Source organism: Neophocaena asiaeorientalis, unplaced genomic scaffold, assembly GCF_003031525.2.
Source record: "Neophocaena asiaeorientalis asiaeorientalis breed wild unplaced genomic scaffold, Neophocaena_asiaeorientalis_V1.1 scaffold130, whole genome shotgun sequence".
In the NCBI taxonomy this organism is placed as follows: Eukaryota; Metazoa; Chordata; class Mammalia; order Artiodactyla; family Phocoenidae; genus Neophocaena; species Neophocaena asiaeorientalis.
The window spans coordinates 11,602,575-11,629,857 of NW_020173397.1; the positions used below are offsets into that span (position 1 = coordinate 11,602,575).

The 27,283-nt window shown below is 42.8% G+C and overlaps 1 protein-coding gene across 5 annotated transcripts in view; it reads left to right on the top strand.

Annotated features, from left to right (window-relative positions):
- Window positions 1-27,283, top strand: part of FRMD4B (FERM domain containing 4B) — a 229,090-nt gene that overhangs the window by 88,352 nt on the left and 113,455 nt on the right. For 4 of the 5 annotated variants that reach the window (XM_024747081.1, XM_024747077.1, XM_024747078.1 and 1 more), the window contains exons 2-3: window positions 15,735-15,800; window positions 17,914-18,008. In XM_024747081.1, the coding sequence (XP_024602849.1) occupies window positions 15,735-15,800; window positions 17,914-18,008 (161 nt within the window). Of the gene's footprint in view, window positions 1-8,505; window positions 8,526-15,734; window positions 15,801-17,913; window positions 18,009-27,283 lie in introns of those variants that run through there. The other variant, XM_024747082.1, reaches the window with a different exon arrangement.

Below are 27,283 nucleotides of genomic sequence, written 5' to 3' on the forward strand. Positions count from 1 at the left end.
GAATCTGGCCATGAAGGAGCCGAGGAGTCCCTCACTTGCCGATGAGACCTTAACAGTAGAAATAGGCAGAAAACTCAAAAGCAGATCAGGGGCTTACCCTGGTGGCGCAGAGGTTGAGAGTCCGCCTGCCGAGGCAGGGAACGTGGGTTCGTGCCCCAGTCCGGGAAGATCCCACATGCCGCGGAGCGGCTGGGCCCGTGAGCCATGGCTGCTGAGCCTGCACGTCTGGAGCCTGTGCTCTGCAACGGGAGAGGCCACAACAGTGACAGGCCCTCGTACCGCAAAAAAAAAAAAGGGGGATCAGGAGCTGGAAATGAAGGGAAATTCATTTATTCCACACATATTTATTTAGCTCCACAATGGGCTAGGCACCGTCTTAGGGGCTAGGAAAGCAGCAGTAAATGAAACTTACATTCCAGTAGCAAAAGAACAGGAAAAGCAAATGACACTGAACATTTGATATGTGAGTTGTAGTCCTGGGTCGGGAGAACCTCAGCAATGAGCTTGTCCCCTGGGGATTTTTTCAAGTACAGTAATAAAGTATAACAAGCCCCGTTTATGTTGGCCTCCGTCAAGCTCTGTGCTCTGTTGGTAGGCATTATTAGCCCCATTTTAGAGAGGTAATAAATAAGTCCTAGGAAAGTTAAGTCAGCTGAGCTTTGAACAGTTGTGTCGGGATCCAAAGCCTCTGTTCTTTCCTCTTTGTCATGTGGTCTCTCAGTGGCCTCAACATCCTGACCTAGAGCTCAGAGCAGCACCCTGTCCAGACCTCCTTCTCCCATCGAACTTCCCCAGTGGCGTGCTGGTAAGTAGTTAACAACCAGCTCTTTGGGGAAAAGGGCACTGATTGGTTGTATTTGCCAATTTCCATGGTGTAAATACTCTCACCTTGACCGACTTCATGTTACCAAGGTCACAACACTGAGTTGGGGGACGATGAGCATTAGGTACCATTAAAGAGCATTGCTTTCACTGATTCACTAGATATTGAAAACCTCAAGAGCAAAGAGAACAGTAAAAGGGAGTAAAATAACTGGAAAGTGATGAATTTATTTCCAGTTTAGTGAGCATTTATTACCCTTGTTTTTAATGTAATTTATTTCGATTTAAGTTGACATACTTTAATTTTTAATATTGGTTGTGCTTAAAAACCAGCTTCAAAATGGGACAGTAGATGCTCATGAGCTGTTAGGAGACGGCTCCACATCACCATTCTCTCCCTCAAAGTATTCTTTTCTCCTCATTCTGTTTCCTGGTGCTCACGCAGAAGTCTTCTTGGGTTCCTATTTCGAATTTCTCTCATCTTGACCTGTGGCCTTCCAGTTTATGATTTGCTCTGTTTTAATCTTTGAATCCCATGTTAGCCTCAAAAAAAGACTGAATCCTCTTTGAAAACACAACCTGCATTAGGCGACATTAAAGTTTCATCACCAAGTATTAGAAGCATCTAGGTTGAGTGGGGGAAGGTTTGTTCTGTGATGGAAAAGTGAGTCCTGGACATTAAGAACTTTTCTATATTGGCCCAAATGAGTTTGACTTTTTTGTTTTCATTATTTGGTAATGCTTTTCTAAATCCTCTACCCAAATATGACATTTCTATCAACCAAGCTAGGACTCTGGACCTAGTAGAATCCATTTGTATTAATTATAAACTCCCTAAGGACTTATTTCAGCCTCTCCTTATACATGAACCCCAAAGAACGAAGAGATTTTGAAAAGCATAAAGCAGACACATTCTAACAAGCTGATGAAAAAACTGAAACACGAAAACTCTGACAGTAAGCGTGTCCTCTAAAATTAGGGTAAAGTTGATTTAGATTTTCTAGTTAATTTTTGCTCACTTGTAGGTTTTCAGGGCAATATATGTGATTTGTTTGCTCTGTGGATGGCTTATATTGAGTCCAGATTTCCAAATGTGCTGTACTGAATAAACAGTACCCAGAGTATCTTTAAATTACAAGTATGGTAGTTTATTTTTAAAATCCCTCCACCTGAGCTGTGCTTGTCTTTAAGTTTTTATCTTCAAGTTTTTGAAAGACGCAGTACTTTCGCTCCTTCCTACAGGCTGTTTTTCACGGGAAAAGAGAAAACTGAGTTGGCAAAGCAGAAAGTTTCCAAACCACAGGGTGTCTGCTACTTGCATAATCACTGAAGCTAAAATTTCCATTTTCTACCCGGCGACCGGAGAACTTCTTTTCTGGTCAACCTGAAATGCAGACAAGAACGAAAATCCCCCATGGCCCACGGGCTGTGTTCTCAGCTTTTCTTGGTTCCACTTTGTGACTTTTCCTGTTTACAGTGTCTGTGCCCTCCCATTTTTTCTTTTCTCTTTTGACTCATTGATACTGTACCACGATACCTAAAAATACAGCCTAACGACTGGTTTTAAGTAAAGAGGATGTTTCTTTCTGGAAAAAAAAATAAAGCAGAAATATCCTGCATGGTTTTCTGAAAATAAACATTTGACAGTCTCTCATCAGTGCCTCATCCGAGTTTCTAATTGGAAAACGAGGCAGAGTATGAATTTATACAGAGAACCCTGTTTTCATGGCAGCTGCTTCTATGAAGAAGCTGCCATGAAGATATGTCACCTGTTTTTCCCCTTGTTCTTTGGTGAGCTCCTTCTTGAACCTGGCTCAGCCCCTTCTTAGCTGGGACCCTTGGGCAAGTCTCTTTCAGCCTCTTGGGGTCTCAGCTTCTTTGGTGTAAAACAAAGGGCCAAAAATGTCTACGCGGCAGGGTGGTTGTGAGAATTCAATGGATAAAATGTATGCCAAAGCACGGGACATAGACAAGGCAGTCAACATATATTCGTTTCCATTTTGTGTTGGTGAAAACAAGAGTAGCTAGCCCAGGACACCATTTGGTGGCAATCAGGTACAGAGCAAGAGTTTGCAAGAGTTTCCCCAGCTTTGTGCACACAGGCAGCTCCAAATGGTGGATTTGAGTTAATCTGTGATTATCACTGAGAAATCAGAATGGAATTAATCCCCAGCTATTGGGTTGCCTGCTCTCTCCAGGGTTTAACTGGCAGTTTGAGTCTTCAACTCTAGTGTGACAGTTTGACCTCTTAATAACCCAGCAGAACTTTTTTCTTAAGAAAAACAATCGTCGAACCAGCTTAAAATAACCATGTACAGTTAACATAATAGCACTCAACAGCTTACAAATCATTTCCACTAATTATAAGACTCACTGCACTACGGTAGGGCTGATAAAGCATGTCAGGCACTTAGCACAGACCCTAACACATAATCTGTGCCGATTAACTTGAGCGTATGACAGGTGATATGACTATCTTCTGAAGTAAATTTTAGGTTCAACCTGCATTAATACAAGAGACAAACAAAGCTAAATGCGATTGATTCTTACCCATTTTACAGGGACAGAAATGGAGGTTTAGAGAGAGACTCTGATTTTCAGGCCATAATCTTAGCTACATGGCAAAGCTGGGACACAGACCCAAGCCTCCTGATTCTAAATCCTGTGTGCACCTCATTGACACCAGGCTGGTTTCTCCTGATGGCCTTCCGTTCCAGACTTAATAAGTTGTTCCCTTTCTCTCTCTCTCTCTCTCTCTTTTTCTCTCTCTCTCCCTTTCTCTCTTTCAAACCTGGCTTTTCTTTTCACCAGCCTTATGAGATCAGGAGATGATCTGATAAGGGATTGTCTTTTATGAGAATGCCTTCCCCAGGGAATGTCTGCTAAAGTTGACTGAAATTGCTTGCCAGGTTGATGCTGAAGCCACAGAAATAGCTTTTCTTGTTTGCTTTTCTCCAGCCTCTGCCAGGCAGAAAGGGGGCTAGCAGTTGTATGCTAACATCCAGAAAACAGGGTTATCCCTCCAATCTCTCCTGGGAGCCACCCGTCAAGAGCAGTGGTCCAATTTAAGTTCTCCTCATCCACTTCCTGAAGTCTCGTGCTTCCTGGGTAAGAAGTGAGTTTCGAAGTGCATTTTGCACGTGCTCAGAACTTAACTGCATTGCCAGTTGAGCTATTTGAGAGCCCTATTCTTATCTGAAAATACCTTGTTTAATTGTTTTTTTTAAATTTTTATATTGGAGTATAATTGATTAACAGTGTTGTGTTAGAGACTTCCCTGGTGGTCCAGTGGGTAGGACTATGCGCTCCCAGTGCAGGGGGCCCAGGTTCCATCCCTGATCGGGGAACTAGATCCCGCGTGTGTGCCACAACCAAGAGTTCGCGTGCCGCAACTAGGAAGTCCGCATGCCGCAATAAAAGATCCTGCATGGCAACTGGAGATCCTGCATGCCACAGCGAGGATCCCACGTACGGCAACTACGACGTGGTGCAGCCTAAATAAATAAATATTTTTTAAAACACGAAAAAACAACAAACAATGTTGTGTTAGTTTCAGGTGTACGGCAAAGTGATTCAGTTATGCATATACATGTATCTAGTCTTTTTCAAATTCTTTTCCCATTTAGGTTATTACAGAATATTGAGCAGAATTCCCTGTGCTATACAGTAGGTCCTTGTTGGTTATCTGTTGTAAATATAGCCTTGTGTATGTGTCATTCCCAAACTTCTAATCTATCCCTACCCTACCACCATTGTTCTTTTCTTCTCCTTATCTCTAGAGCAGTTGTTCTCAACCAGGGATGATTTTGTCCTCCGGGAGACATTCGGCAGGGTCTGGAGACATTTGGTTGTCACAAGGAGGGAGGGAGTACTGGCATCTGTTGGGTAGAGGCAGGGATGCTGCTAAACATCCTACAATGCACAAGGGCACCCCCCCGAGCAAAGAATTATCTGGCCTCAAATGTCAGTAGTGCCAACGTTGAGAAATCCCACCGTAGGACAAGCTCCAGAGACAGTGCCCTGTGGACCTCATTTGCAAATATATATTAGTATCGAGAACAGTGCTCGCATTTAGGAGGTGCTCGGTAAATATTGGCTGAGTGAATGAATGAACACACGATCCAGAGCTTCTCCACATTGAATTAACTGCACTGTGTGCTAGACTGCATCTTAAGACTAGAATGACAGAGTTAGGCCCAGGCAGCCACCTAACCGATAGGTAATCATCCTACACCCAGAGTGTTCACATAAGCAGGACAGGGCTGGCAGCACAAGAGGCAGGGGTTAATTCCATCCTGATACTCACTGAAGGTAATTAACAAACACATAGACAACGTTTTTAGCGGCCGCCCATATTTCTTCAGTGTATGGCCAGGAGATAGCCGAGGAAAGGTGATTACGAAAACCTTTGCAAACCTCTGGCCTTGCTTTCAGATAGTGGCAGGAACCAAGCAGCTGTGGTTTGGTGAATCTAGATCAAGCTTTTCCAGAACATGCTTGGTGATCAAGATGATATGTAAAATGCCTAAGCTATGTGTGATTTAATATATAAGACTAATAGGTGGGGGCTTCCTTGGCGGCGCAGTGGTTAAGAATCCGCCTTCCAATGCAGGGGACACGAGTTCGAGCCCTGGTCCAGGAAGATCCCACATACCAGGGAGCAACTAAGCCCATGCGCCACAACCACTGAGACTGTGCTCTAGAGCCTGTGAGCCACAACTACTGAAGCCCGTGTGCCACAACTACTGAGCCTGAGCTCTACAGCCCGCGAACCACAACTACTGAAGCCCGTGTGCCACAACTACTGGGCCTGAGCTCTACAGCCCGTGAGCCACAACTACTGAGCCCGCGAGCCACAACTACTGAAGCCTGTGCGGCTAGAGCCGGTGCTCTGCAACAAGAGAAGCCACCACAATGAGAAGCCCGCACACTGCAATGAAGAGTAGCCCCCGCTCAGCGCAACTAGAGAAAGCCCGCACACAGCAATGAAGACCCAACGCAGCCAAAAATAAATAAATAGATAGATAAATAAATAAATACTTCTAAGAAAGCAAAAGACAGAATGGGTGGGAAATAACGTTGTAACAGAAGTTGTGTAACACGGCCATGCAGGGCAAACTGCGAATCAGATGCCTGAATTTAAGTCCTACTCTGCCTCCTTCTAGCGCTTCGACCTAGTGGAGACCTGTGGGCTGGGGTCCATCAGTTACCTTCTCTGAACCTCAATTTTCTCACCTACACAGTGAAGCAGGATTGGAATCTACCTCACAGGGCTGTCATGAGAGAATTTAAAAGGCCCATGTCGATAAAAGAAAGGTCTCTGGAAAGAGCCAGCCCACCGCAACAGTTACTTACTGACATTTTTTCTAAGGCAGATTACTCAGCTACTCAATTTCATATTTGGTTAACTGAATTCTCCCCTTCTTTATCACTCTCCCCACCCCGGCCCATTTTCCTTTCCTCTTCTGCTTCTTTTATGCCACGGGTGCTTTTTCCTTACTTACTGTCTCTCGTTTTCCTACTCCAGTCCCAGTGAACCTGCAAGGGACGCCCAAGAGTCCTACTTTGATACGACTAGGGTCACAGCAACATGACCCTAGACAAGTTACTGAACCTCTCTGCCCTTCAGTTTTGCCACCTATAAAATCTCAACAACAAAACTTCTTCCTCCTAGGGTTGTTCACAGCATGAAGGAAGATACTACCCACATGAAGTGCTTAGCACTCGTGTGACATGTCCTACATGCTTCCTAGAAGCTAGGAGAATGGTTGGTTGATAGTGAAAAAAGAAGTTCCCAGTGATTGCACACTGGGAGGGCAGGCACCGTCTTGAAAGACCTTGAGGGGAAATCGCAGCTGACTGGGATTGGAGACATCTGTGTCAGTCTAGGCCATTCTCTGAACGAGAGTGTCAATAGCTCATATTCACTCAGCACCCAGAGATGATATAAAGGGACCCTGTTCAGCTGGAGTTGACATCATGTGGGTGAAATCTAAAACTCTGTCCACTCAATAGATCCCAAAGTAAGAACGTCCTAGATACGTCCCTCTCTCCAATTCCTCCAGGATGTCTCATCTGGTGAGGAATTAATAGCTCACCTTGTTCTCTGGGTGGAAAGCTTGTTTTTTAAATGTGTAAGTCTGTCTGGGTCAAGGCTTGAGAGGTGTTTTTGGAACATCCTCGCTTCACATTATGCCCTACATGTTTAACTCACTTGTGAATATTTCATTGGTACCTGTGTCTAGACTCTGACCAGTTAAAGTATTCCTCCCCTGAGCAGAGATTTATTGCCCACATTCTTACTGTGTACCAGGCCCTGTTCCAGGCCCTGGGGATACAATGGTAAACAGATCAACCAAGGCCTCTCCCTTGGAGTTTACATTCTGGTGGTGAAAGATAGAGGATAAACAAACAACAACCAAAAAGAAATATTAGCTACAAAGAAAATAAAGCAGTGTGGTATGAGAGACAGTGTCCAGGCTGTACTTTACACTGAGGATAGGGAAGGCCTTTTGGGGATGGTGACATTTGATTTAACATCTAAAAGATGCAAAAGCACCCAGTCGTGCCGTGATCTGGGAAAAGAGCATTCCGGACACAGGGAACAGCATATGCAAAGTCTCAAAGTAGGAACAAGACTTTATTCTGAGGAAGAAAAGGTCGGGAGTTCTCTGGCGGTCCAGTGGTTAATACTCTGGGCTTCCATTACATGGGGTGTGGGTTCGATTCCTGGTCCAGGAACTAACATCCCACATGCTGCGTGGCCAAATAAATAAATAAATATAAAGATAAGAAAAAAGAAAAGAAGGTCAATATGGCTGGTGTGTCCGGGTAAGGCAGATGGGTTGGACATTAAGTTAGAGAGGGTGGTGAGTCAGGTTACATGGACACTGTGAGCGAGGCAAGGAGTCGGATTCTCCATTGTATTGCTTGAGAAGCCACTGGGCGTTTTTAAGCAGAGAAGTGAAGGGATTGGATCTGTATTTTGAAGAGATCATTCACAGGGCCATACAGAAATTGGACTCAAAAGCACCAAGCCCGGTTAGGTAGCTGATTTTGCACACATCCAGGCAAGAGATGATAGTGGATTAGACTCTAATGATGATGGTGGATAGGTCATCCCACAAAAAATCTTGGGAAGTCATTTTAATGAGACTTTTTGCTGAACTCTTTTGCTGAACTTTCAGAAAAGGTCAAAAGGGAATGAGAGAGAGGAAATGAAGCTCGCTGCTTCCTTACCAAGCTTTTATATTTCCGTGTTCCAAAGAGCTACTAAAGCAAAACCAAAGTAGGCTGGGGTTCTGGTCCTTTTTTGGTATTTCCTGTTGCTTTCTAAGCTGCCCCCAGTCATTAGGAATGATCCCACCCTGCCCTATCTTGACTTGACTTAGGGGTTTTTTGGGGTTTTATTTTGTTTGTTTTTTGTTTGTTTTACTGACTCTCTGCTCTCATCTCCTGAATCAGGTAGTGGGACTGGGATTTGGTGGGGCATGAGGGTGAAGTTCACAGAGACTTGAACCCCACTATAGGCTGCACATCAGCGCACCTCATGAAGCCAGAGTTCTCGCCAGTTCTCACTTCCCTTCTGATCTTCCTCATTTAACCACTGACCAGATGGAGAAGGTCCTTCCACCAGCACTCAGCGCTTAGCCTCTGAGGACCTGCTCTATCATCTGGGGAGCAAACGCAGGGCAGCCACTGAGGTGGGAGTTTTAATCCAACATGCACAATTTTAACCTCCGATTTCCTGAGGTTGAAGGCGGGAGAGGGTGGTGGGAAGGGTATCAAGTCTGGGTGGGTGTCAAGCGAAACTTTCCAAAGAGATTTCTTATCTGTTTTTCTATTCCATGCGAGGCATTGCTGCTATTAGCTGTCACTCGGTAGGGACCAAATCCGAAACTGCTCTGATGGTCTCTATGGGGCTCAAAGGTGATTTTGAATGTGTAGGTATAATCATTGTGATCCATGAACAGCTCCCTTCAAATATAACTCCTGTGGATGAAATTAGAAGAGACAGCTTCAGTGGGAGTCATGTTTGAAAATAAATAAGAAATGCCCAGTTTTTTTTTTCTTTTTATGTTTACAGTATTTTTAAAAAATTAAAAGAAACAAATCCATCTGTTGGGAAAAGAAGTGCATTTGCATAAGGTGGTATTTAGCAGCTGAGTAACCTCATGTCGGGCCTGGAAGACAGAGTCCTGAGTTTTATTATGTAAGTTTCAGGTGTACAACATAGTGATTCACAATTTTTAAAGGTTATGTTGCATTTAAAGTTATTATAAAATATTGGCTATATTTCCTGTGCTGTACAATATAGCCTTATAGACTTTTTTTTTTTTTTCGATATGCGGGCCTCTCACTGTTGTGGCCTCTCCTGTTGCGGAGCACAGGCTCCGGACGCGCAGGCTCAGCGGCCATGGCCCACGGGCCCAGCCGCTCCGTGGCATGTGGGATCTTCCCGGACCGAGGCACGAACCCGTGTCCCCTGCACCGGCAGGCAGACTCTCAACCACTCTGCAACCAGGGAAGCCCCCTGTTTATTTTATACATAGTAGTTTGTACCAGTGAATCCCCTACCCTATCTTGCCCCTCCCCCTTTCCCTCTCCCCACTGGTAACCACTAATTTGTTCTCTATATCTGTGAGTCTGTTCCTTTTTTCTTATATTCACTAGCTGGTTTTATTTTTTAGGTTCCAGAGTCCTGAGTTTTAATCCTGGGGCTCACATTGACTTGCTGTGTGGCACCAGGCACATCTTTCCTTAATTTCCCCACGTTCCAAATAAGCAGTGGTGAATAGATCCCTTCTAAGACTCTAAGTTCTACAGTTCTAACTAATTCTAGTCAAATGATTTTGCCCTGGAACTGAGATGACTTTTCACACCTGCTTTATGACGCATTGTTTTTCCCTTTCTACCCACTCATCTCCTCTCCTGAAAATGGGCTGCGTGGGAAGGCTTTCCCACAATTTGTCACTTTATAGTGTAGGGAGTACCTAGTGGGTAGCTAAGTGGTTAAGAGCTTAGACTTTGAGTTTGGGTCTAGCTCTGCCATTTATGTATCTTGTTATTTATAATCTCTCTAGTAACCTCCTTCTCCTGTGTTACTGGGAGATAAGATTACCTGTCTCATGTGAGTATCACAAGGGCTTGCATATGTTCATACATGTAAAGTGCTTAGTGTAAGTGCCTGGAATGTAGAAAGCGTCTGCTGGTTCTGTTGCTAGTGCTATTATTAAAATACCTAGCCAGGGACTTCCCTGGCAGTCCAGTGGTTAAGAATCCGTGCTTCTACTGCAGGGGGCATGGGTTCGATCCCTGATTAGGGAACTAAGATCCCGCATGCCACGTGATGCAGCCAAAAATACATAAATAAATAAAATGCCAAGCCAGGTGGCAGGGTCACAGAAGGACACAGGAACTAGTGTTTCCCTCTCTCTTTTTACTTCTGCTCCATCATCTCTGGAGAATGTTTCCACCATGTACGTTTTAACTTTACCTGTCATTTATCTTCTTTAAAATGGGTTAGTAATATTCCTCCCATTAAAAAGCTTTTTTTTTAAATGGGAGGATAAATGGATTACAGAAAAGTTTAGCTGTTTTGCTTGTTAATTTTCAAGCACGTGGGGACTATAATAAATGTGGTCCTCAGAAGCGGTATATTTCACTCTCAAGGGTGTCAGATTAAAAGCTGTCAGGACGTTGCTTATGAGGTTTGGAAAGACTGAGTGACTTTTTTAAGGTAACAGAGGTAGTAAGAGATAAAATATGATTGTGAGCCCAAGTCTGGCTTAGAAGCTTGTACAAGTTCCGTCATTTCTCAGGCCTCAGTTTCCTGGTGCTTGAAATGAGGATGCCTCCTTTCATAGGCTTGTGTAGAGATTGAAATAGTATTTTTTTAAAAGAAGAGAACATGAATGGTATTTTTATTCTGAAGCCTCTTCTGTTTTTCTCTTGCCATCACATAAATGCATTGGTTCACACGTAGCTTGGATTTGAAATTTTATCCCCCTAAACTTTGTTAGAAACCCTGTTACACTGGAAGGTCTGGATTAGGACTACCTGACTTTTGGTCAGTTATTTTGGAATACTTTATGTTAATGAGGGTCAGGCGTCAAACCCTTTGCCTGGTGCACAGCAGGCCTTCCTTTGATGTTTCGTTGTGTCTCTTCCCTGGTACAGGGTGAACTTGAATGTAGTTTTCTTATTCACGTAGTAGGACTCCCAGGAACCTGGCAGATAATACACATGTGTGAGCCAGAGACCACCAACACTACCTACAGAGGGGGCTGTTCTGCCCTACCCTGGCCACATGTGGCCATGAAGGAAATCCAGCCCAGTGTTTCTAGACCTTACCATCTAAATTTTTTTAAAATGGCATCTCCTGATTTCTAATAGCAGCAACTGAGATTTATTCATAAGCATTGTTTTGACCAACAAGATACATCCACCACCTTTCAACTTTTGATTTAAGTGACAAGGGCAGGTTTTTCTGTGGTTATTGATGATCATATTAGCCCTTTGATCTCCCGGAGGAGCCATCCTCCCACGTAGGAGAGGGCTTGGTGAGGACTGTGGGCTCAGATATGCCAGGATTCAAGTGTGCCAGTGTGGGCATAAAACTGTAGCAGTTTCTCCCCAGTTCATCTGCACTGCCCTTCTCCAGTTTGTGTGTGTGTATCATCACATCACATGGTGGGGTGTTTGTTTAGTCCCTTCCCCGGGCCCCCCACCCCAGATGTCAGCCTCTCTCTTGGCTGATGTATTGTCCGTGATGGGAGTATCAGTGATTCTGAGCAGATGATTTTACCATATTAATGACATCATCCGGGGTGTTTGTCCTCTGGGATCTTTTGCCTTGGTTTAGGTATAGATACCTGTGGTGTCGTATCAAGATGCTTTTAGTTGCAATAAGCAGACTCCAACTCAAGTTAGCTTAAGAGAGGGAGGCAGGGAAAAAGTGGATTCATTGAAGGAATACAGGGATGTTTTATGGAACTCAAGAACAAGGATTCTGGATAAACCGTAATGGAAAAGAGTATTAAAAAGAATGTATACGTGTGTGTAACTGAGTCACTTTGCTGTACAGCAGAAATTAACACAACATTGCAAATCAACTATACGTCAATTAAAAAATAAATTTTAAAAAAAAGAACAGGATTCACCCAGACCAGTGGAACGGGCTAGAAGTGACTGGAAAGACGTAGGGACCCTGACAGCAATTCTGAAGCTTTTCCTCTTAGCCTGCGTGATTTCTCTGGCCTCCTTCTAGCTCCCTGTCTTCTTCGTTCTCTCTGCAGATGGTTTTCCTTTCTCTCCACATGGAGCAGACAGTGGCTGCCCCACAACCACCATATTTTCATCCACTCGGACTCAATTCCAGATTCCCTGGACTGAGGTTCTGACTGGCCCAGCTTAGGTCAGGTGTCTTTCCCCTCATCCAGTCAATTCAACTGAGGCCAAAGGGGTAGAATCAAGTTGTACAGACATGGGCACCACTGCCCATGGTTGTCATGAGGTGGACAGATACACCTAAAAAAAAAATTTACTATTAAACTCTCTAGGATAAAATTGTGTGTTGACAAAAGGCACATTGACTAGATCAAGGGAGAGCCAAAGAAAATCAGAAAGGAGAAAGGATGTTTTTTTAAATCAGGAAATAAATTCATTTGGGTTATGCAACAACAGAATACCTTGCAATGTTTTATGAGTTTTGACATATCCCTTAATGGATTCATATTGTTTCCGTTGATCTTCTGAGTATTATTTGATTGTTCTGTAGGGCATGTACTTAGGGTTTGCTTGTGTGGGTTTTACAAGAGAGATTAAATGATTTAAACTGACACATTGATTGATTTCCTCCTGTAGTATAGAAGAGTAGAAAAAAGATGACTTTTTTTTTTCAGTTAGACATTAATTCAAACTTTACCTTGCTTTTTTCTTGCCCAGGCAAATTTGAATGATTAACCTTAAACTCTATACCTTGACTTCCTTGTCTGTAAAATGGGGATGTTGCCATATTGTAGAGTTTTGTGGAGCTTTAGTGAGATAATTTCCATAAAGTTCCCAGTTTCGTGCCTGAAACAAAGATTTGTTCCCTTTCCTCTTGCCACCAGAGATGTGTATGTGACCTGGCTTTGCAGAGTTTGAGGGCATAATCAGCGGTCATGGGGCAACGTAAAGCTTCCCACTTACCTCTTAGCACTACTTCCGAGGTTCCTATGGGCCACATCTCCATTCTAATCAACTGAGCTACTTTCTAGGCTTTTAGAGCAGAGCTCAATCAAACATGTAAGTAAGATATTGTAATTAGTATTTGTCACATTAAAAACAGATTGCTTCTCCCACTCTGAGACTCAATTTTCTCATCTGTTGAATTGGGGATAACAACCCCAATCCCAGGAGCTGACTTTGCAGCTCAGAGATAAGATTATAAACACCTAGAGCAATGCTAAGTATGTAGTTGGTTCTCAGTAATGGAAGAAATTTCCTTTTTAAATTGGGATTATATGTATCTGAGTTTCCACGTCTTATAGTTTTGTTTTGTTCAGTTTTTTGCCAAGTCATGGTGACTTGCAGGATCTTAGTTCTACGACCAGGGATTGAACCTGGGCCCCCGGCAATGCGAGTGCTGAGTCCTAACCACTGGACTGCCAAGGGGGTTCCCAAGTTCTTATAGTTTTGTACAACACCTAAGAGACGAAGTGCTGCCGATGCTTTTCAAAAGTAACCCAGCAATTCCACATGCATGGACAAAGCTGCATGTGCAAAATTTATGGTGACATTGCTTATGACAGCAAAAGGCTAGAAATAGTCTAAGTGTTTCTCAGCCGGAGACTCCTTAAATACGTCTGCACAATGATTTGATACTATAGAACCTTTATAAAGAATGAGGTCGGTCTATATGTGTTGACATTGGAAAGATTTCCAAGAAATATTGAATTAAAAAAGCAAGGGGCAAAACAGTAAGTATAGCATAGTTCCACTTCAATTGAAAAAAACCATACACATAGAAATATCCATATACACAGACACCGCAGTCACACACATACACACACACACACACACAAATATTAAGAGTGCCTGCTTCGGGACTTCCCTGATGGTCCAGTGGTTAAGAATCCGCCTGCCAATGCAGGCAACATGGGTTCGAGCCCTGGTCCGGGAAGATCCCACATGCCAGGGAGCAACTAAGCCCGTGTGCCACAACTACTGAGCCTGCGCTCTAGAGCCCGCGAGCCACAACAACTAAAGCTCGTGTGCCTAGAGCCCGTGCTCCGCAACAAGAGAAGCCACCACGGTGAGAAGCCCACGCACCACAACAAAGAGTAGCCCCCGCTCGCCGCAACTAGAGAAAGTCCACACGCAGCAACGAAGATCCAATGCAGCCAAAACTAAATAAAAATAAATTATTTAAAAAAAGTTAAAAGAGTACCTGCTTCATTTCAAAATATGTTCAATATAATATTAAAGTAAAACATTTAACATGAGAATATGTTTTTTTAACATGTACATGTATATATCTGAAAATCCATCTAAAGATGGTCTGTGAAGATTCTCCTCAATCTGACAGAGTGGTAATTTCTGCAGGTAGAAAGCTTTGGAGCATGAGTTACTCAAAGTTGATCTTTGCATTTTATGCATTGTTTAAATATTTTACAAGGAGTAATTTCCCAGTATTGCAGTTATAAGTGATAAAAAATTAAATATAATTACTAATTTATACACTGAATTGTTCTTAACTGTCTTAACTCTTCTTTTTTTAAAAGTAGTTTTTAGCTGCATTGTTATTTTTTAGTTGTGGCACACGAGACCTTTTGTTGCAGTGCGTGGGCTTCTCTCTAGTTGTGGCATGCGGGCACATGGGCTCATTAGTTGTGGCACGCGGGCTCCAGAGCACATGGGCTCAGTAGTTGTGGTGCGTGGGCTCTCTAGTTGCTCTAGTTGTGGTGCGCGGGCTTAGTTGCCCTGCGGCATGTGAGACCTTAGTTTCCTGACCAGGGATCGAACCGGTGTCGCTGCATCGCAGGATCGGTTCTTAACCACTGGACCACCAGGGAACTCCCTGTCTTAACTATTCTTAACTGTTAATTATGGTAGTGATATGAATACTACAAAGGAGGGCCAAAGTTTCAAAAATGGAGACTTTACATTTTAACTTTAGTATCATTTGTTTTTCATCCTATAATTATGCATGTATTGTCTTTATTAAAACACAACAGTGAATAAAACCATCTTCATTTGGAAAATAAAATATTGATTCAAGGAAAAGTATAGTAGTTTCCTCTGGGAAGGAAACCTGCTTTTCATAGTATAATTTTGTGTGTTGTATAGGTATTGTTTTTTCAATATATTGAGTGGTCTTTGCTTTTCATTCTTTTTTCTTTTAAATCTAAGAGCTAAAAAAATAAAAATAGGGACTTCTCTGGTGGCACAGTGGTTAAGAATCCGCCTGCCAATTCAGGGGACACGGCTTCAAGCCCTGGTCCGGGAAGATCCCACATGCCGCGGAGCAACTAAGCCCGCGAGCCACAACTACTGAGCCCACGCGCCGCAACTACTGAAGCCCACGCACCTAGAGCCGGTGCTCTGCAACAAGAGAAGCCACGGCAATGAGAAGCCCGCGCACTGCAACGAAGAGTAGCCCCCGCTCGCCACAACTAGAGAAAGCCTACACACAGCAACAAAGACCCAACGCAGCCAAAAAATATACAATAAAAATAAATAAATAAATAAAAATAAGTGCAAGAGCTGATGCCGTATAATAAATCTGTTTATGACCAAACCTGTTGATTAACTCAACTGATGGCATTTTTAGGCTGAGCACATCACCCATAAAAGAAATGGTAAATCAAGTTGAAGGGTTTGCCTGCCAGCCCCAGCCTGATGCCACTCTTGCTGTCTTGTCTCCACAGATGACAGAAGGCAGGCACTGCCAGGTGCACCTCCTGGATGACAGGAGATTGGAGCTGCTGGTTCAGGTAGGTGATGCCACATAGGGACAAGCCATCCTGGTTCCCTCTGTAGGCCTTTTGGCCTGTGTTCAGCCTGCTTGCTTATCTGTGCCTCAGAGCCAGTGACACGGGATTGTTTATGGGGGATAAAGCTTCAAAGCAAGGAAATGTAGCTGTATTTAAGAGTAACTAGAGACTGGTGACAGGATTCAGAGATGCTTGGATTGCAGTCTGAGCTTTGACACTCAGTAGCTGTGTGACCCTGGGCAAGTGACTTGACTTCTCTGAATCACCTCTTGTTGGTAAACTGGAGACCATAATGCTTCCCTGAAAGGGTTTTTGTGAGCTGAGACTCGTCATTCTGCCACTTTCCTGTCATATGGCATGGTCCAAGTTAAATACCCAGTTTCAACATCTGTGAACTGGGATTAAGATTGCCTAATATTCCTCTCAGAAATTATGGTAAAAATCATACGAGATTAATCCCAAGCTCCCAATCCTTCCCTCCCCCACCCTCCCCCTTGACAGCCACAAGTCTATTCTCTATGTCTGCAAGTCAGCTTGGGAGCTTGGGAGCTTGGGATTAGCAGATACAAACTCGTAGATACAGGATGGATAAACAAGGTCCTACTGTATAGCACAGGGAACTATATTCAATATCCTGTGATAAACCATAGTGGAAAAGAATATTAAAAAAGCATATATATATATGTATATGTATAACTGAGTCAATTTGCTGTACAGTAGAAATTAACACAACATTGTAAATCAACTGTACTTCAGTATAATTAAAAAAACATCAAACTAGATTATATATGTGAACGAAATCTCTGTAAAACACATGGGACTGTATGAGTGATGATATCTTAATTATTGATGCTTCTGTCTTTATTCACCCAACACTCTGGACCCAGAATCTTAAAAGACCGTGGAAGTGCCTGATGACAGCCACACCTAAAGCCGTGGCTAGAATTCCCTCCCTTCAGCAAACCTAAATTCTTCTCCTTTCTGAGGCTGTGCTGAGCCCACTGTGTACAGGCTTCAATTAGAATGAAAATAGCACATCAATCATAGTTTCACCAGAGTAGGCCTTTTGGTCTAGATTTCTATTCTTTTCTTTTTTCTTTTCCTTTCACTTTTTTTCTTTCTTCTTTTTTTATCATGACTGTTCTTTCTTCCCCAACAACAAACATCCAACCCTCAAACTACCATAATGAGCCCTAAAATGTGTGGCTCAAAGTTCAAAAGAAATCCACCTAGAATGCCTCCCTGCAAATCCCCCTTTCCTTCCCCAGTCTCTGCAAATCCACCATCTGCTCTCACTCTGGACACTGGTTGATGACAAACCATGCTTCTTCCCACCAGAGCCAGTGCTTCCCAAAAGCTCATAGACTAGATCCTTCCTCCAATGAGGTACCCAGTAAGTACTGGTGATGGTGATCTGCACAATGGATACAACTACTCCATCCCTGGAGAGAAGTGCAGAGCTTAGTCTTTGGATTCAGACAGAACTGGGTTCAAATCAGGTCCTTAACTAACTGGAACATCAAGCAAGGTGCTTGACTGCTCTTGGCCTTTGTTGGCTCATCTATAAAATGGCAGGAACCCCTACTTCATAGACTCATTGTAAGGATTAAAATGAAATAATGGGTAGAAGGAGTCCAGCACAGTAGACAGTCACTATTATTATTGTTGTGTTGTTGTTAGTTCTCTCTGGGTCTTGAGCCTCTGGGTTTTGACCCTCCTCAGTTGACCGTCACCAAGCCAAGTTATTCCTACAGTCTAGGCGGTGTTTAATATTCTTTGTCTTGATCACTAGCACCATACTATATATAAAAGAGCATTTTTTCCAAAACACCAATGCATTGGTGAATACACTTTTACTTTAGAGGAAAAAATAAGGTGCTGGACGGAATCGCAAATATATCAAAATGATGATCTCAGTGGTGTTCCTGTTTCCATTTCCCCCCCTTCCCGAACGCTTAGAGAATGGTCTATAGTAGATTAAGCAACACAAGGGCACGGGCATCCGAAAACAAACAAACAAAGGCTGCTTTAAACTGTTTGGGACAGAGGAAAGTGGTAGCAGTAAGAGAAAGAGGGGACCAAATTGTTTCTAATCATATTTTTATCTTAACAGCCCAAACTTTTATCAAGAGAGCTGCTGGACCTCGTGGCTTCGCATTTCAACCTGAAAGAAAAGGAGTATTTTGGAATCACGTTTACAGATGACACGTAAGAGTTCTCCTATTTTTACCTTTTGTCTGGGTTACCTATGTGCGTAACTCTCAACTGGCAAAAGCAGGGGCAGGGGGAATGCTCCAAGAATTAGAATATGTCCTGCTTAGCTAAAGATTCCTTCATACAGGTTTTTCTTTAGAATTCTGGTAAAAGGAGAAGAAAGGGAATATTGATCATTCTAAGAACTCAGCACATCGTCCCAAGTGCCTTAGAAATTTGTTGCAATGAGTTTGTTATTCTTGATGATAGTCTGTCTTCACATTTCTTTGAATGCCGTTGTGCTTGCTTATTTAGCTTATGTATCAGGGATAGAAACGCTAGTGTCATCTACTCATATCTTGAAACTGAATTAATGTTTGGATTTGGTGGCAAGAAAGTTTAAAGGCGATTTGGGGGCCCACCCAATAAATATGTATATACTTTAATGCTGGATGAAATTTCTGACTTCCACTTAGGCAGGCTCATTTTATGTAACCCTCATTTTTTTTTCTTTTACTTACATTTTTAATGCTAACGTGGATATTGTGTATATTTTGGTATATAACAGTGAATTCACAAGAATTTAAAGCTCCGTGTAAGCAAAGGTGTTTAGTCTTACCAGCTCTTTTCTGCATGTGTGTATGTGTGTGTGTGTGTGCTTTACGGCAGCCTGACTTGCCTACGTTATATGCAGCTTGATATATTAAATGATTTCTTCTCCCTTATGGGATAATTTGCAAAGAGCTCTTCAAATATTAAAATTCAAGAAAACGTGTTCCAGACACAAAATATATTGGCCAACCACCCAGCCAGCATTCTTTCCGTAACTCTCTCAGTTTAAATGTTTTTCCATTCTTCATGTTAACCAGGCAGAAAATTACCTCAGGAAGGGGTTAATTTGTTTTTAACACTTTGTATGTGCTGATTACTTCCAGCCTTGGTGGGCTGCAAGCTTAGGACCTCCTGGAAATGCCAGTGGGCTCAGGACTTGGGCTGGGCAAAAAAAAAACAAATAAAAAAACAAACAATAAAACCCCAGACAGCTGAGTTGTTAGGAGACATAGAAAAACCTGAAAACTTTGATTTCAGACTCCAGATGTTTCCTGAATGGAGTTCAACAAAGCAGGAAAAAAGTGCACTCCACCTCACCCACTTCATCCCGAATCACAAAATTATCTGTTCACTCAACAACCCTCTGAGACCTTGTCTGATCAGTCCTCTGCTGGATGGAATAGGAAATGCAGATGTCCATTGAGCACAGGCTCTAGCTGGAAAGACAAAACCAGTTCATGAGAATCAGTGATTAAACACACACATACAGGTTGAAGCTGGATGTGACTGAAATCATAGCAAACAGCATTGACTTAAAACCATAAATACGTGATGGCTAAGTTATATGGTAAAAACCATAAATACACAAACACTACAATTTAGGGAAAGGTCACATAAAATAGAGGCTAAAATCATGAATATTAGAGTAATTTATCCATTCAACAGTTATTTCTTGAGTGCCACTAAATGCCAGGCATTTGTTCTAGCTTCCAGGGATTCAGCTGTGAACAACACAGACCAGGTTCTTCCTCTCATGGAGCTTACGTTGCACTAGTATGGTCTAGCAGAACAAGTAAATAAATAGATAAATGAGGGACTTCCCTGGTGGTCCAGTGGGTAAGACTCTGCGCTCCCAATGCAGGGGGCCCGGGTTTGATCCCTGGCTGGGAAACTAGATCCCACATGCATGCCGCAACTGAAGAGTCCACATGCCACAACTAAGAGTCTGCATGCTGCAACTAAAAGGTCCTGCATGCTGCAACTAAGACCCAGCGTAGCCAAAATAAATAAATATTAAAAAAAAAAGATAAATGAGAAGATACCAGAAATGACAAGTGCTTTGAAGAACATGAAACAAGAGGCCATGATCAAGAAAAATGGGGGTGGGGTGGTGCAGTTTTAGACAGGGTGGACCAGGACAGCTTCTAAAAGGTGATGTGTAATAGAAAGCAAGAGCCAGTTCTGCAAAAGTCGGGGCGGCTTTCCTAACTAAAGCGGGTGGAAATACTCTCAGGTGAGAATAAGCTTGACTTTGGTTTTTTATTTTTTATTTTTGAGTACAAAAAAAAAAAAAAGCCAGTATGCCTTGAATAGAGAGAGTAAGAGGAAAAGTGGTACAAGATAAAGGTTGAGAGGGAGGCAGGGTGGACGTCATAGAAGCTTGGTAGCTATGAGATATTAGACTTAATATCTCTGACACTCAAGTTTTCTCATCTGTACAATGGGCATAATAATAGCACCAAAGTAATAAGTACTATATAAGGTACATATAATAGGGTTATAGTATTATACTATTAAACAGGTAGGGTGGGCTTCCCTGGTGGCGCAGTGGTTGAGAGTCCGCCTGCCGATGCAGGGGACGCGGGTTCGTGCCCCTGTCCGGGAGAATCCCACGTGCCGCGGAGCAGCTGGGCCCGTGAGCCATGGCCGCTGGGCCTGCATGTCTGGAGCCTGTGCTCCGCAACGGGAGAGGCCACAGCAGTGAGAAGCCCGCGTACCACACACACACACACACAAAAAACAAAACAGGTAGGGTATGCAGAGCCCAAGCACACAACATCCTATTGTTCGCAGTCATGGCAGGAAGGTGTGCTCTGAAGGAGGCTGAAGGAGGACTTGGGTGGGAAGCCACACAGGAGGGTAACTGGGAGGGCACTTAGACCTCAGGTAGTGGGGAGAGGAGCCGGCATTCAGGGAAAAGTCATTTTGTGCACCAGTGCATGCACATGGTCATGAACATGGTACATCTGCCCAGTGGCTAGGAAACTGGCCTGAGCGTGGATTAAGATATAAGAAGGACAAACACACAGGTGAGCCCAGAGAGTCATGGAGATGCAGAAGGCACACCAAGGCCCCTGAAGGATGTTCTGCAGGGGAGTGACATGATTTATGACTGTGGTCTTGCAAATGTCCCAGGCTGTATGGTTCATGGTGGGCTGGAAAAGAGTCCTGGCCACATGGCAGGGAAAGCACCAGACTCAGGTGAACATAACCAGAGGGGGCATACATCAAGTGTTCAGACTGTAGGACCTTCTCTTTAGAAAGTAAGGAATACATAATATGAATGATTTCCTTTTCTGACTTGGGCCACTCTCCCCATCGTGGGCCTAGGGATGATTTCTTTCTAAATACTCTGTTGGAAGAAGAATGTCTCACTTAAGTCCCTCCTCTAGCTATCTTCTTTAGTGACATCAGTCAATGCTTATAGTCTTTCCAAGAAGCCTGGCTCCAAAGTGTCCTTCGTGCACTCCCCTGCAAATGACAGCAGAGTCTGTTTCTGAATTATGATCAGTTTAGAAGGTGTCTTCTGGCTCTAGCTGTGTTTATTTTTAGAAGAAGTATGAGCTGGGCTCTTGGGGGAGTGGGAATTGGCCATTTCCACCTTTCTGGGGAATAGGTCTGGAAAATTGCTTCTGTCAAAGGGTGTCTCCTTGGAATGTCTTGGTCACAGGCTTAGTTCTTTTTCTTGTCTGGTAAATATTTTTGGAAAGTATTTTCTTTTGGCACTCCCCTTCCCCCGCCCCCATAGAACCACTTAGTGGGATCCCTCCCAGGATGCTGTCTGAATTGCATTTTCCAGCCTAGATGCCACATCAGTTCTTTGCCTTTGGTGAACTTCAAATAGAGTAAGGCAAAGCGGAGGGGACATTTTGTCAATGAAACTAGCCACTGTCTGTATCCTACTCCACGGGCCAAGAAGAGAAATGGAAAAATGGAATCACGCGGTTACATGATAAAAGTAGTGATGGTGACCAACAAAAACAAATTCATGGTCCTATTGGAGGGAGGGGATAGAATTCCTAAGCTCACGCGGGTTAGTGCCTTCTGGTGTTCTGTGTGCAGGGCGAGTCTTTACCCCTAGAGGGCAGTCACGACCCTCCTAAGGCAGCACTCTGTTCCCCATAATGGTTCCCACCCCCTTCAACCCACTTGACATTTTTTTCCTTTCCTTGTTTTGAAAGGATTTGCTGGATGAGCTTTGTTTATTAAGAAATAACAAATAGGTTTCACAACACAGTTGGGATTTTTGATCACCGTTCCATCCGGTGGGCCTGAAATGATCGACCTTTGACTGATACAATTCTAGCCAAAAGGGACGCTTGCTTCATAGTGGGCTAACACAGCTGATAGAGGTGAACGTGTAAATTCAACTGTCTTTTTGAGGTATTGATTAGATCTGTCCCATTTGCTGATGGAAAAACTTGAGAAAAGTAGGTTATAAGGAATAAGTGCTTTTTGATCTCATTTTACTCTCAAAGGCTAGAAAACAGCATGTTAACCTGGAATGTATCTCAATGATAGAGTTAAGGGTAATTTTCACTTTTTTGTTCTTCTAACTTCATCCTGTTGGTGAAATTATGGGTAGATTTTTTTAAATCTAACTTCTAATTTTTCTTTTCTAAAAACTTATTTTTGTATTACTTTTACATGAATATCTTCTTATAAAAACACTTAATATCATAGTTGAGGCTGCTGTCTTTTGATTGTAGCAATTTGCTCTTATCTCTCCAGAAGTGTATCTAAGAATTCTAAGAATTCTCGTCAATATATAATAGTATTTGAGTGTCTTCTGTGGTTAATATAATTGACTTATGCTCTATATGTTATTATACAACTTGCTGCATTCTTGGACATCATTTCACACAAGTTCATGTAAATACACATTATGCTTCTTAAATGATGCCACATCTTCCTAAGTAAAAGCAAAAAAGAATTCAAAATTAGTCTCATTTTCTCTAAGAAAACTTTTGAATACTATACGATACTTTATGTATTTCACACATACATTTGAGCATCTCTGAAACTGGGGTGTCTTCAAATCAGTGCCATGCTAAACTTGATCAAATACAGTGTAAGAATCTTTTAACTTCCAGTCCCCTATCCTTATATATTTTTTACCCACAAAAGCAGTAATTCTATGAACCTTTCCTTATGTCACTTATATCAACTTATCTTCATAATATTCCTCCAAGGAAAGCTAGAGACAGTTATTGGAATTGTCATCTAATAATTACAGAAATAAAGACACACTTTTTTCCTATGTTACAACTAGTAAGTGACAAAAAATAAAACAGGAATAGGGGAGGAGCCTCAAGATGGCGGAAGAGTAACACGCGGAGATCACCTTCCTCCCCATAAACACATCTGAATTCACAGCTACATGTGAAACACCTCCTACGGAACACCTACTGAACGCTGGCAGAAGACCTCAGACCTCCCAAAAGGCAAGAAACTTCCCACGTACCTGGGTAGGGTAAAAGAAAAAGCAGAGACCAAAGAATAGGGACGGGACCCGCACCAGTGGGAGGGCGCTGTGAAGGAGGAAGGGTTTCCTCACACTAGGAAGCCCCTTCGCGGGCGGAGACTGCGGGTGGCAGAGGGGGGTAAGCTTCGAAGCCGCGGAGGAGAGCGCAGCCACAGGGGTGCGGAGGGCAAAGCGGAGAGATTCCCGCACAGCGGATTGGGGCCGGCCACCACTCACCAGCCGGAGAGGCTCGTCTGCTCACCCGCCGGGGCGGGCGGGGCTGGGAGCTGAGGCTCGGGCTTCGGAGGTCGGATCCCAGGGAGAGAGGACTGGGGTTGGTTGGCTGCGGAACACAGCCTGAAGGAGCTAGTGCACCATGGCTAGCCGGGAGGGAGTCCGGGAAAAGGTCTGGAGCTGCGGAAGAGGCAAGAGACTTTTTCTTGCCTCTTTGTTTCCTGGTGCGGGAGGAGAGGGGATTCAGAGCGCCGCTTAAAGGAGCTCCAGAGCCGGGCGCGACCCGCGGCTATCAGCGCGGACCCCAGAAACAGGCATGAGACGCTAAGGCTGCTGCTGCTGCCGCCACCAAGAAGCCTGTGTGCGAGCACAGCTCACTATCCATACCCCGCTTCTGGGAAGCCTGTGCAGCCCACCACCACCAGGGTCCGGTGATCCAGGGACAACTTCCCTGGGAGAACGCATGGCACACCTCAGGGTGGTGCAATGTCACGCCGGCCTCTGCCGCCGCAGGCTCGCCCCGCATCCGCGGCCCTCGCTCCCCCGCGGCCTGAGTGAGCCAGAGACCCCGAAGCAGCTGCTCCTTTAACTCCGTCCTGTCTGAAGGCTGCCTAAAATCATAATAAGGCCACAGACACCCCAAAACACACCGCCAGACATGGACCTGGCCACCAGGAAGACAAGATCCAGCCTCATCCACCAGAACACAGGTACCAGTCCCCTCCACCAAGAAGCTGACACAGCCCACTGAACCAACCTTAGCCACTGGGGACAGACACCAAAAACAACGGGAACTACGAACCTGCAGCCTGCTAAAAGGAGACCCCAAATACAGCAACTTAAGTAAAATGAGAAGACAGAGAAACACACAGCAGATGAAGGAACAAGGTAAAAACCCACCAGACCAAGCAAATGAAGAGGAAATAGGCAGTCTACCTGGAAAAGAATTCAGAATAATGATAGTAAAGATGATACAAAATCTTGGAAATAGAATGGAGAAAATACAAGAAACATTTAACAAGGACCTAGAAGAACTAAAGAGCAAACAAGCAATGATGAACAACACAATAAATTAAATTTAAAATTTTGCAGAAGGAATGAATAGCAGAATAACTGAGGTAGAAGAACGGATAAGTGACCTGGAAGATAAAATAGTGGAAATAACTACTGCAGAGCAGAATAAAGAAAAAAGAATTGAGGACAGTCTCAGAGACCTCTGGGACAACATTAAATGCACCAAAATTCGAATTACAGGGGTCCCAGAAGAAGAATAGGAAAAGAAAGGGATTGAGAAAATATTTGAAGAGATTATCATTGAAAACTTCCCTAATATGGGAAAGGAAATAGTTAATCAAGTCCAGGAAGTGAAGAGAGTCCCATACAGGATAAATCCAAGGAGAAACACACCAAGACACATATTAATCAAACTATCAAAAATTAAATACACAGAAAAAATATTAAAAGCAGCAAGAGAAAAATAACATACAAGGGAATCCCCATAAGGTTAATACCTGATCTTTCAGCAGAAACTTTGCACGCCAGAAGGGAATAGCAGGACATATTTAAAGTGATGAAGGAGAAAAACCTACAACCAAGATTACTCCACCCAGCAAGGATCTCATTCAGATTTGACAGAGAAATTAAAACCTTTACAGACAAGCAAAAGCTAAGAGAATTCAGCACCACCAAACCAGCTTTACAACAAATGCTAAAGGAACTCCTCTAGGCAGGAAACACAGAGAAGGAAAAGACCTACAATAACAAACCCAAAACAATTAAGAAAATGGCAATAGGAATATACATATCAAAAATTACCTTAAATATAAATGGATTAAATGCTCCAACCAAAAGACATAGACTGGCTGAATGGATACAAAAACAAGACCGCTATATATGCTGTCTACAAGAACCCCACTTCAGACCTAGGGACACATACAGATGGAAGGTGACGGGATGGAAAAAGATATTCCATGCAGATGGAAATCAAAAGAAAGCTGGAGTAGCAATTCTCATATCAGACAAAATAGACTTTAAAACAAAGACTATTACAAGAGACAAAGAAGGACACTGCATAATGATCAAGGGATCAATCCAAGAAGAAGATATAACAATTGTAAATATTTATGCACCCAACATAGGAGCACCTCGATACATAAGGCAAATGCTTACAGCCATAAAAGGGGAAATCGACAGTAACACAATCATAGTAGGGGACTTTAACACCCCACTTTCACTAATGGACAGATCATCCAAAATGAAAATAAATAAGGAAACATAAGCTTTAAATGATACATTAAACAAGATGGACTTAATTGATATTTATAGGACATTCCATCCAAAAACAACAGAATACAGTTTCTTCTCAAGTGCTTGTGGAGCATTCTCCAGGATAGATCATATCTGGGGTCACAAATCAAGCCTTGGTAAATTTAAGAAAATTGAAATGGTATCAAGTACCTTTTCTGACCACAACGCTATGAGACTAGATATCAATCACAGGAAAAAATCTGTAAAAAATACAAACACATGGAGGCTAAACAATACACTACTTAATAACCAAGAGATCACTGAAGAAATCAAAGAGGAAATCAAAAAATACCTAGGAACAAATGACAATGAAAACACGATCACCCAAAATCTATGCACTGCAGCGAAAGCAGTTCTACGAGGGAAGTTTATAGCAACACAGTCCTACCTTAAGAAACAAGGAACATCTCAAATAAACAACCTAACCTAGAAACACTCTTATTTACCATTGCAACAAAAAGAGTAAAACACCTAGGAATGAACCTACCTAAGGAGACAAAAGACCTGTGTTCAGAAAACTATAAGACACTGATGAAAAGAATTAAAGATGATACAATGGATTAAGACTAAAATGTAAGTCTTGGGCTTCCCTGGCGGCACAGTGGTTGAGGGTCCGGCTGCCGATGCAGGGGACACGGGTTCATGCCCCAGTCCAGGAAGATCCCACATGCTGCAGAGCAGCTAGGCTCGTGAGCCATGAGCAGAAACTAACACACCATTGTAAAGCAATTATACTCCAATAAAGATGTTAAAAAAATTATTAAGCGGGTAAATCTGTAGTAAGAGTTCTTACTACAATAAAACAAAAAAAACAAAAAAAAAAAAAGCTGATTCAACCCTGTAATCTCATTTTCTCCTGTATCCCAAGTCTTGGGTTCAAATCCCAGCTCTGCCACTTTTCTTTGCAGACTTACTGTAAAATATAGTATTAATATATTAAAAAAGTACCAACTTGGTTGGCACTAAGTAGTTGCTCAATAAAGATTAACTGCTATTATTATTACTCACGTTTCCTATCTACTTATAATAAATACAGCTTAGAGTTTTCTGATTTTTAAAAAAATTATGTACTCAAAGACCAAAATAGGTTGGAATATGTCTTCTGAACCATTACAGGTTTTGGTATAATTTGACATCCCACCACTATCAGCATGTTCTTAAGTTTTGTGTAAGCAAGCGAATGTAGTCTCTGCCTTCTGGGAATTTACAATCTAAAATGGATCAACTAGTGGGATGATCTTGGAAAAGTCACATAAACAATCCCCAGCCACAGTGTCTCAATTCTTCTATCCCCCAGGTCACAATTTCAGGAGAATGTTTATACCCATGAATTTAGTGAAGCCCTTGAATGAATCAACAAATACGTGCTTAAATGTTAGGAATTCCATAATATATATCCAAAAACAGCCCCCAGAAAGTATTTGACCCCATTTTTTTTTTTTTTTTTTTTTTT